At 39.5% G+C, this 12,186-nt stretch overlaps 1 protein-coding gene across 1 annotated transcript in view; it reads right to left on the bottom strand.

The window, feature by feature from the left end:
* Positions 1 to 12,186, bottom strand: part of FARP2 (FERM, ARH/RhoGEF and pleckstrin domain protein 2) — an 81,418-nt gene that overhangs the window by 26,012 nt on the left and 43,220 nt on the right. Inside the window, exon 14 of the mRNA XM_075200857.1 lies at positions 1,920 to 2,056. Coding sequence (XP_075056958.1) covers positions 1,920 to 2,056 — 137 coding nt within the window. The remainder of the gene's footprint in view (positions 1 to 1,919; positions 2,057 to 12,186) is intronic.

Consider the following 12,186-nt stretch of genomic DNA (forward strand, 5'->3'; position numbering starts at 1 on the left):
AATGTCTGTCTTTACACTCAGCTTTATTCACTATTGGTTGATGGACTACGATGCTTTCAAATAATTTTGCTTTTGTATTTGGTTCATCTGCTGTATATATTTCTCTATCCCTTTAATAAAAACAAATTATAGGCTTCGGGACTTCCCCACAAAGACACAACAAGGGCTCTTACGGTCTTTGAATCAATGTCAGGCCTCCAGCTGCCCTCCTCACCTCCTCTCTATTATATATACTCCTCATTGAAAATCTGTATAACTCTTAACCCAGACAGATTTGCCAGAGACTGAGAACAAGACCTGGGAGACCAGATCCAGGCAGCAGATTGGCCAAACATCTTTGAATCTATACATGCATGCTCCACTAGTGTAGCAGTCGTGGAAACACATTACAAAGGTCATAGCGAGATGGTACAGATGCCCGGCCCAATAAAGAATATACCCGGGGGTTCCGGATGTTTACTGGAGAGGTCAGAAGGCCCCAGGCACCCCCTTCATATATTGTGGGACTGTACATTGCTCCAACCCTTCTGGACCCAGGTCATAACAGTCTCTACAGATATATTGAGAAATTAGGCCCCTGGTAATCCTGCCTTTTGGTTGCTAAACAAAAGTAATTCCCAGATTTCCAACTTCCAAAAAATCAATTCTGAAAAATCTCATATCAGCCGCCAAAGCAGTGATACCGACCCATTGGAGGTCCCCCATGCCCCCATCCATCAGGGAATGGCTCCAGAGAATAGAATTCTATAGATCAATGGATGAGTTAATATTCTCCACAGCTGATACATTTGCAGATTATTATGCCACATGGTGTCTCTGGTTTGAATTTTAGGACGCAGGGAAAATAGCGCCATTGAGGAGTCCAACTTCCACCTCCTCAGCTGATAATGCTCCATCTTAACCACATTCACAATTAGGTAGCTCCTCCCATCCCCCATTCCCCTCTCTCTCTTACTACTTCTTTGCCTGTGTTGGGGTCACCCGAGTGGTTTCACCCTGCATCCTTTCCCTTTCTTCTTTCTCTTTTCTCCACTTTTTTGGGGGGTAAAATACTATATCTGATATTCTTTGCAGAAAAACATACCCACTCTAGTGGTTTGTTCTACTTGACTATGATTATGCAACCCTTTGTTAACCATACTGTACAATTTAATAAAGAAATATTACACTAAAAAAAAAAAAAGATGAACAATACAATTGCTATAAAATAATTACCCCCTTTAACATTTTCATATTTTCTTAGATCATGGAATCAAATCTCATTAATCAACATAAAATAAATGTAATGTCAAAAAAAAATAAAAAAATTCTGAATGACAAAAAAAGGCAATAATTATTACCCATATTGTGAATATACCTCTAAATAAACCAGTTGTGTTTAGAAGTTACATAGTTAAATGTGTGTACAAGGTGTTTTAGTCCATTTTATAATACATACACGTCTGAGAAAGGTTAGTGCATTTCCAAACATAGGCTACATTATGAAGATCACAGAACATTCAAAGCAAATCTGGTAAAGGTTTTGAAAGCAAAACTAAGTGGAAGAATAAAAGATTTCAAAGACTTAATTCAATCATAAACAAACTAAAATAATGCGGCACAACTGTGAACCGGTCTAGAGTAGGCCATACTCCAAAATGAAGCATGATGGACACATTGGAGGCAAACCAAAAGATAACCATTGCTGAATAAAACTCGTAAACATGCTTACTCAAGTATAGTTGTTACTGGGGTTTGACAGAGAGAATTGTTGCTGATCAGTGGTAAGAATTTGTGAATAATTTTGTTTTGATTCCACGATGTAAGGAAATAAAACAGAAAATACCAAATGGTGTGAATACTTTTTATAGTCACTATATATACGAGCAGTCGGTCAGGCTGGATAGGCTTGTGATGGGATTACCATAGTTTGACCTTACCTTGTTATCAGAAGATCCTTCCACAACATCTGTCCTGGCACTGCCATGGTCACTTAACGCTGGGCTCAACAGTGGGGAGCTGCCAGGCTGGGAATTAGAGGAGGACACCCTGAGAGTTACTGGAGACAAGTAACCACCTACAGGCAAAAGACACAACAGAATATTAGGAAAACCTTTTCTGTGCCATATATTGTGCAGATAAAGTATTAAAAGACAAGTATCCTTTTTTTATTTAAGTAGAAAGAATTTCCTGCAGACTCTCTAACGCTCGTGTCTGGCGCAACAGTTCATTTAGGAATTGTAGCGTTTTAGTTTCTTTTTATCCGATAAATATTTGAATAAATCTAATTTTAATTTATTTCACTCCATATGATCAGATCAGCTTTTACATTTCTGTGTACCCAAGTGTTCTCTGGACATATTGAACTCTCTTTTGGTAGAATATTGGAGTAAATATCTTTTTTTTAAATTGGATATTATAAAACTGCACCAAATATCAGAAAGAAATGTGCGTAAATAGGCTGTGCGCACTCCAGAATACAACAAGGAATGGATCTGAAGATACATACGCTGATGAATACGGGTCTAATACCGCTTTCATACTGCCGCCCCGGCAATATCCCGGGTTTTTCAAGCCGGGTTTTTGCCGGGGCTCGGAGCATCCCAGCTCAGAAACACAATTCATACTGCACTTCGGACCCGGGAATTTCCCGGGTTGACCCCATTCACAGCGCCGGTGCTAGGGTCCTTGGCGCCCTAGGCACAGTGTGAAAATCGCCGCCCCCCCGCCTTTAAAAATCGCCGCTGCGCTTCCCTCCCCTCAGCTCCCCTCCCCACCCCTCCCCATGTCTTTCTTTAACTTACCTGCATGAAGCTGCTCCTCTCTGCTCTGTCTTCTCCCCTCCACTCACAGACACTGTCGGGCCGTGATGATGACATCATCACGGCCTGTCACTGTCAGTGAGCGGAGGGGAGAAGACAGAGCAGAGAGGAGCAGCTTCATGCAGGCAAGATTCAATAGCCCCTTCCCTCCTCTCCTCCCCATGGATTTCCGTTTTTTTTTTTTAATTTCGAGGCGCCCTGAAGAGCCCGGCGCCCTAGGCAATTGCCTAACCTTGCCTAATGGGAGTGCCGGGCCTGCCCATTCATACTGCACAAGTCTGTGCCCTGGCAATTTGTGGGAGTCATCACCAGAGCAGTTTTCATTGGCTGAAAAATGGTGATGTCATTGAAAGGTGACTGGTTTTTGACGCATAAAGATGATGCAAAAGTGGGTGGTGATTGTTTACCACAATCAAGCCAATCAGCTTGTTTTCTGTGCAACCCGAGTTGAAAAACCCGGGTTGCACCATTCATAGTGCAGGCAACCCGAGTCCGACCCGGGAATTACCCCTCGATAAATCCCGGGTTGAAGACCCGGGTTTTTAGACCCGGGATTTTTGACTTGTACCATTCATACTGCACCAAGACCCGGGTCGTTTGAGCTCGCCCCAGCAAAAACCCGGGATTTTGGTGCAGTATGAATGGGGTATAAGTCTACTGTGTAACACAAGACACAGAAGGATACGTCCAATGCCTATGTGGATTATAAACTACAAAAGGACGCACAGTAAAAAAAGATTAAAAAAAAATAGTGTCATCTAATATAGGCCTTAATGATAAAACAGTAAAATACATGAGACATTTATTAGGATGTTCTGAATGTCCACTGAACATACAATTTTTACAGTAGCTCCTAATTGCAAACACACATTACAGCTTGTATACATAGCCGTCATCACTAGCGATCAGGACTCAGACTAGTCCTGTAGCTGGAGCAAGGGATATGACAGAAAAGTGATTTTTCGATGATACCATCAAAATCGGCAGATGTGTGCCTTGATGATTGGGACCCATATGTTTTTTTGTTTTTTTTTACACATTTGATGTATTTTGCCCATAAAAGGGATACATTATTATTAGGTACACCTTTACTAGAAATTGCACTGTTTACATGGAACAACATAAGCTTTGAGCGACATCTAAGCTCATGTTAGAGAATGTAAGCACATAAGCACATGCTCTAACATAAGGGTCAGTGGGTAGAGAGCTTCTACCTCCTCTATGAAATTCCCATTGATCACATCGCCAAGGATTCCATATGAAGAATAAGGGGAACAACAATAACATAAATTGCTCTAACACTGTGTGCAGGATAGCCACCAGCTGGTACAGGAACCGGGGGCAGTGACCATCCTGATCCTGCGTGGGTGATGCTAAGGATATCCCAGCTCCTGTGTTTAAACAGGTCCTACATGTCCACTAAAGTACAGCACATTTATGTTCTAGTGCGAGGGACTGTGATAAATAGACAATGTTAGGGGAATTTGCTTTTCAGGATCCCACTCATTGTAACTTGTACACAATTAGTGTTCGTCATCTAGCTAAATATGTGTAGTTCACTCTGAAGAAGCAGCAATATGGCATATATATATATATATATATATATATATATATATATATATATATATATATATATATATATATATATATGATCAAGATGCAATTCCAAATGGAACTATAGCAACTCTACCCATGAAGTCGCCAATGCTCTTGGACATGGGGGCACATATATCAATATTCACATAAAGTGAAAAGTAGTTCAATCCTTTCTCACATTTATGTACAACCCTGCACAGAAACAGCAGTTCCGAAAAACTGCTGTTTCTGCATACTTGCCAACTCTCCCGCATTGTCCGGGAGACTCCCGCATTTTGCGAGAGTCTCCCGGACGAGTGTGGCAATCTCCCTGATAGGAAGGGGGAAAAATTTAGTTTAAACGCCGCGATTCACCCGGAATCGCGGCGTTTAGCCCCGCCCCACTGTAAAATGACGCGATTTGCGTCATTCCGTCACGGGGGTGGGGCCAAAATGACGCGATTTCGCAGCCCCGCCCCCTGCACGCCCACGTCCCAGCCGGCATCTCCCGGAAGAAAAAAAAAAAATGTTGGCAAGTATGTGTTTCTGTGATGTAAAAAAATCATACTTACCCCGCCTCTTCGGAAGCGCTGTCTCCGGATCTTCTCCTAGTTCTTTTCATTCTTCAATTGCACATGTGCAGTTCCAAGAACTGGACATGCGCACAAAGATCCTCGCTCTGTCTCTGCAACTATCGTTGCAGAGAGCGAGCGGTGAGTGACAGGGAGGGATCATGTGATCCCTCCACACATGCGCTGTCCAGCTCTGCTCTTTAGAGCAGAGCTGACGGCATTGGATTTCTTCAATTCTGATAATGTACGCCAAATGTTTGGAACTTGTTAGACCATACTGTAGAATGGTGTCTGCTTCCAAAAACGAAGAGGAGTGCAAAGCAGCAGATAGCGATGCACCTTTCATAAATATCCGGAGGACACCCAGGGAGCTTAATTTCACGGTAAGTGCACGATAGTACACTACCGTGCTTTGATAAATATGCCCCATGGTCTCTTTCCCGCAACTGAATATGCACGTTATCTGGTATTATGAAGCTGGCAATGTTTATCAGGTATGTTCATAAACATTATTACTATTCAAAGAATAAAGCAATGCATAGCTCAGCAATGTCAGTCTGACAATGGTGTGCTTTGTAACCTTTCATAATTTGTGGAGTGAGATGTCTAACAGAGATCACTGATTTGCAACAAAGAAAAACTAATTATATATAATGTATAAACTATATAGCAGCTTTTTTATCTGCTTCACTGCAGACTACTGATGTTAAAATCAGCCATGCAAAGCTTTGCTTCTAGCAGCAACTGCTATATTAGCAACATAAAGGGGAAAAAAAAAAAGTGAAACTTGAAGTCAGTTAACTTTTAGATCTACCTTATGCCACCGGTTGGCTTAGAAAGTTTCTATCTCCTACCCTTACACAGGACAGTGTCAGCATGCAATTGTGGTGGGGCATATGTATGTCTCATTTAATATTCTACTGGCCTGAAGGACAAAATTGATTTTGTACTAGTTTGTATATATTTTTTCTGAATTTAGCGGAAGTAGTAGTGATTGATTGAACCTGAAGTAAATCTGTGACAGGATGGACCACTTATACTATCCTGTCTTTGACAGGATGGACTGCCTATGCAACCTGTCTGTTGTTGCTGGGAACCGGCTGGGCTTACTTTGCCACTGTTCCCTTATGTTATCCCAAATGCTCCCTCTAACCGCAGTAAGAGGGGCTTACAAATGCTGCCACCACTGGACTCCTAACCGATATCCAGTACCAGGTTCCTTCTGGGTAACTGTCACTGCTAGTGTACCCCCTCGCTGGTACATCTGGGCTGGTAACCCCTGACCTCTTACTATGGATCAGGGTTGTTGTTGATGGATTCCCCCTTGGCCTATTACACTGACCAGAGCTGCTGGGTAGCGGGCAGAGTAGTGGTACTGGACAGCTGAAAACAGTTTAGATTTTGAGTCTAATCTGTAGGTCACAGGATTTTCAGCATGGACGACGTTTTCAAGCAGGTCTTTGAAACAAGTGATGTTTATTTTTCAGTCACACTGATTGAAGGTACCAGTGTTCAGGTCAGATGGAACCAGAATGATGATACATTTCAGTGTACAAGGTCTCTTTTTATACAGTTTGGACACAGCCTCATAAGGTAAGCCAGTCCCCTGGCTATTTTTAGTATCAGGATAAGTTATAGGTTTCCCAAACATTGATTTACATGCAATGCAAAGCTAACAATATTTACACTATCTTGTTATGTGCTAAAACTTGATGCTTGCATTATCCGAAATGCAGCTGAGCCAGATAGCAGCCCCCTGCTGGGTATACAGGCTAAACTAGTTTCTGTCACTTAACATAAAGACTTACTTAGCATTACCTGCTATCAGCAAACAGACTTCCTCTAGCTAAGTTACAAACCCAAACAATGACACTTCCATACAAAACACATCCCTATGCAACACGATAAGTGCATTTCAAATTATACATTGGTGCCTGCACCTCTGATTGAAATACATTTCTACATGATCCAGCCACAAATAAGTTATTTATAAGTGATCCAGTCACAGACACAATGCCTCAATGCAACCTAACGGTTCTGGAACTTTCATTAGGCAAACATAGGTGCTTGCCTGGGACGCCAATGGTTAGGGGGGAGTCTAGACCACCAGATGAAATGAGTAAAATACTGTCTCAGTCAGTGTTTTTAATGCCCCCGCAGTAGCGCTGACATGGAAGAGAAGCAGCCAGCAATTTCTTACCTATGAAGCAGACGACTGTCAGTGTTATGCTGGGCTATGATGCCGCAGGCCAGCGCTGCACACCGAGCCTGAGGAGCAGGCCCTGTAAGCTAATGACTTTGTAACTGTCCGTTGGTTTTATATCAAGACGCAGACTAAAAGAGTCATACTATTAAACAGTGAGTAGAACAGAACATGAACACAGAAAACATTATATAAACAATGTTTAGTGTTATTTTAAGGGGATGCCTCCCATAAAGACATGTTTATTTTGTGGTTTGAAAATGTAAGTGTACACACTACATTGCACATTTTGTAATCTGAAAGTGAAAATATGGATTTCAAGGAAAAAAGTGTATGAACCATAAGACAAGTGAGAAACAGTAAGACATGCAGAGCAGGAATGTGAAATGCAATAAAGATGAAGATCATACAGAGAACAAAGATAAGGCAGCCAAAGCAACAGAAAAGCAAACCAGTATATAAAGCAAAAAGAAGAACAACTGAAAAAAAACATCCAAAAGGAGACAGTCACAGAGAGAATCCAAGAATCATCAAGAAAATCAACTTGGACCTCAAAAGTGATCAAATCAGACGGCAAGAGTGAAAAATCAATGGACAGCAGTCAAGAATAGGATAGAACCCATTAAGCAGAAACATGCAAAATACTCTATTCCACTGTGTACACACACAGTGTGGAAGACCATCAATCGCGGATTCTGAAGAAATAGGAGTCTCCTTGTGCCATTATAATGATCGTCCAAGTCCGCAATAGATTCAGCGAGGGCAATGTACATACAATTACAATACTTCTTCCACCAGTGGTCAATTGTTGGTCCTTTGTAACATTATGTTGGCGACAGGAAGAAAATTATTAAACATTCAGGATTACACACAAAATGATGTTATGGAATTCACATGAATTTAGAAAAGCCTCCCCCAATGTTCACCAGCAAGACTTTGTAGACTGTGTGTTATGTCACAAGCTTCTCCCACTAGTAATGATTTCTGTGAGGTCTCGCACTCGCTGACGTCAATCTTGTGAACTGTACTAGACTTTAATGCAAGTGCAACTGTTGAAAATGGATCCGATAATAAAAACCATTATTTCCAATGATCCTATTGAAGTTTTCCAAACGCTGCCTGCACCATTCAGTGTCTTTAATACAAGTTAAATGTCACATGTCTGAGATTGACAGGTGGTTTCTCTTGCAAATTTTAGATGCAAATCAATTGCCAATGAGTACCCAGCCAGTTTAATGAGAGAAAAATGGAGATCAGATGGAATATTTAAATTAATTACACAACACTGATTTATGTGAATCGAACTGGTTAGTCCTCTATTCAGCATACACAAAAAGTCTGATAAAATAAAAACTACCAGGCTTTATAACTGTGTTTAATGCTCAGCATAAGTCTATGTGATCATGGAAGGATCTGGGCTACATACAAGAAGCATGAAAAGCATCATAATTTTACAGTATTTGTTAATTTACATAGATCTCTGGTTTGCTGGAATCAATCAACACCATTACCAAGTGCTGACATAAACCAGAAATAAATTAATTCTAAAAGTAACAATTTAATTTTATGAAACTCAAGAGTTTCTGATACATAGGTAAATGCTATTTTCAATCCAATATTTCTAAATGCCATTTGTTATTTACCATAACCACTTTTAATAAGCTGGCAAAAGGGTAATTACTTTTAAAAAAAAAAGTTCTGTGAATGAAACAATCAGAACACACAGAGATGTTGCTATATTGCCCCACCCTTTATGCTCATTAACCATATCCAGCATTCTGCATAGGTCACAAACCATTTCAACAACACAATTATTATTCATGTTACACTGCTGGTGAAGTCTGGGGACTGGGAAGAACACTGTATAGCAACTGAGCATGACACTAGCAGAATGGAGGTGAAAAATCCAAGTCAGTTCTCTGCAAGCAGCATTGATGGATGTATATATCTGTCCTGGGGTATACAGATAAGATGCTTAACCGGAGGCACAAAAACATATTATGTATTACAATTGGTAACAGAGTAATTTCTGTGTGAACACACTTTACAACAAAACCCAAAGCACTGGAACAAAACCGCCAATAACTTAATGTATGCAAAATGAAATGGCTATATGTAATGGTAAGCCATACTGGTTCTACTCCCTCATTTTGTCATGTGTTGTTGTGGTCTAAACCTGTGTAATACAGTATAATGTCTGTCCTAATCATAAACCCCATTGGTGTTTCTTATAACCTTCCTCATTTAGTGTTGGTGTCTTCTGCTAATGTGACTTGTGCTGTTGATTATAGGTTATCATGGGGTGTTCAAATACTTTAATTTAATCAAGGGTTGTAACTGGTACCTTAAGCAGAAGTCTAATTAAGATATGAAGCTAAAGTAATTTAGTACTCTTAACAGGCGTTCCATGGTCCAAAAAGTGATTTAGCTTAAAAGAAAATCCCAAAAACAAATAAGACAGAAAATCAAAACCACACATTTAAAACTACTGTTTTAATAAAGAAAAAAAAAAAAGATCAACAGGAAAACTTGTATAAATCATTCAGTTCATCCAGCAATGCCGTAAGCACACTTGTACATTCTTCCATATTTTTTTTTTTTATTGTTGATCATGTTATTACAATGATCTACACTAAATGTGGAAACTATATTATAAATCAAGGCTAAACATTAGTATGATGTGACATCAGTTTGTATTGCAGTGTAATGGAGGAGATGTGTGTGTACATCTTAACTTGCTAATGACCAAATCTGCTGAGTTAATTATTATTTAGTTTTTTAATTACAACGTTACCCATTGATGTTTACATAGAAAAGGACAATATTAGCCGTGTAAAAGTGTAAAAGAGGAGAGCTCCAGCACTCCTAGTTTTATTTTAGATACATTTGGTATTAAACATGTTAATAAAACATGATTGAAACAAAACAAATCAACATGTAGGAAACACGGCCTTTCCTGCAGGTATATTGGCACAATGAGTCTGCTGATAACACAATGACTGCACAACAAACCATAATAATTATAAATGTACAATTAGAAAATAAAATAATTTGTAAATCCCCAAAATTGGTTGTCATACTTGACCATGAGCATTCCTGACCTCTCAGTTCCTCCATATTTCTAATGGGTTTTGTCAATTCTCCCATGTAGCACATATAAGGATAATGGGGATTTTTCAAAATGACTAAAGAATGAGCACTAGAGGCAATAGTGAAAGCTTGTCCAATGACATGTTTGACCCCATATTCCAATTGCTCTGAGTACATTGCACGTTGGGGGATCTAAGATTGAACCATTGTAAAATCTCTGGCTTACAAAGCACACAGGGGCCATTCTGCCGCATAGTGTCTTAAGAGTCGAGCACAAGAAAGATCAAAAGCCCTAAGCAGGTTTAATACAGCCCTGATTAAAAAAAACTAAATATAGATTCAAATGATACTACAAAAGACATAATTAGTGTTATCACAATTTCTTAAGCGTGTCACTTTTGTTGCGGCTGTCAATATTGTAGATCTGGAGGCAATGAAGTTGCTGCCGAGTACATAGCAAGATATTTGTTGTTTTTTGATGTTTCTTTTAAACACAATTCACACTTGTCCATTACAATGATACCACAGCTGATAAGTGGGCATAATGATCCATTTACTTCTACAAGACAAGGTCTAAGAATGCTTCAAAAGAAAATGTACAAAATCTATGCCGTCATATTAACATTATCAACAAATTAAGACGTAATAAACTGAAACATGTATTTAGCGTTTTCCAAACCTTAGCCCCAATGGATGGCCACGAGTTCACACTGGAACACAGTAGTTGTTACAGATTGTGTCCATGAACTAAATAAACAAAATGTTATTTTCATGAGATGGCCAATATTCCGAGTCATACAACCAAGTTTGTGATGATTAAGGCTTCATTCCACATTGTACTGTGGTGAATGGGTGAGAACAAGATTTGTATAAAACATTCTCTCTATTAACAGTCTCTGTTGGATCTTCTGGTAATAAGAGCAGCAGGCACGAATAGAGAAGAAAGATAGTGCCCTCTCATAGCAAAGCCATCGAATCCCGACTTCCTAAAACCTTTGTTAGATGGTCAGATGACACACAAATACTTTCATTGGTAATATGCATTGCTGTTCAATACAACACGGATGCAAAATTCCTCAGTGATACATGACAAAGAACAGGTTGTCATTTATGAACCATTTTCTGAATAAACTTCATAACATAGAAGAATGAACTTGGGTTAGCTGTAAGTAGAATTAGTAGATTCCAAGAAACAAATGTAAAGAAATCTTTTAAGCCACCAGAAATGTGGAGAGAAAAAAAAAAGCAAAAGCAAAGCTTGAAATAAATGACCCCTCAGATGTGCTGTGATACAGACCATGTTTAAGAGTTCACCAGCACCACACAACCCGTGTGATAAACACCACAGATATCACACCAGCAAAACGAGACCCAGCGCTGATAAGAAGTAAAGCCACCGAGTCACACCCATCTAAGCCAGAATCAAGAAGAGCAAAGCACAGCCATTATTTACATTTGTGTTGTAGAAAACTACAGAGACACAAAGGAGAGTGTTAGTGGTGAAAGCAACTATCTATATATATATATATATATAGGAAGGAAGAGGTGTTATTTGCACACTAATTAATACGTGAGAAATTAATTACATTAGTGATAACATGTAAGGAATGGTTTGGTGAATGTGTGCGATGTGCAGAGAAGATCTAATCAATGTAGGTGAGATAAGAATATGAGTGTCATAGTGAGGAAGCCTCATTAGGCTCCTTATGATTGAAAACAAAGTTTTTGAATTTTACATATATAATTGAAATATTCCCAAAGCTGCAGTGGAAGAGGTAAATAATCACAGTTCACCAATACCGATTGCTGTGCTAGACTGTTATAGCCTTAGGGGGAATTTCATGAAACAAGCACTGTTGCCTCCTCTCGATAAAATTAAAACCAAAGTATGATCTCCAACAGCACTGCCCTATACAACAATCTACTTAGCAGTCCTAGCTATGAC

Source organism: Mixophyes fleayi, chromosome 3 (genome assembly GCF_038048845.1).
Source record: "Mixophyes fleayi isolate aMixFle1 chromosome 3, aMixFle1.hap1, whole genome shotgun sequence".
Taxonomy (NCBI): domain Eukaryota; kingdom Metazoa; phylum Chordata; class Amphibia; order Anura; family Limnodynastidae; genus Mixophyes; species Mixophyes fleayi.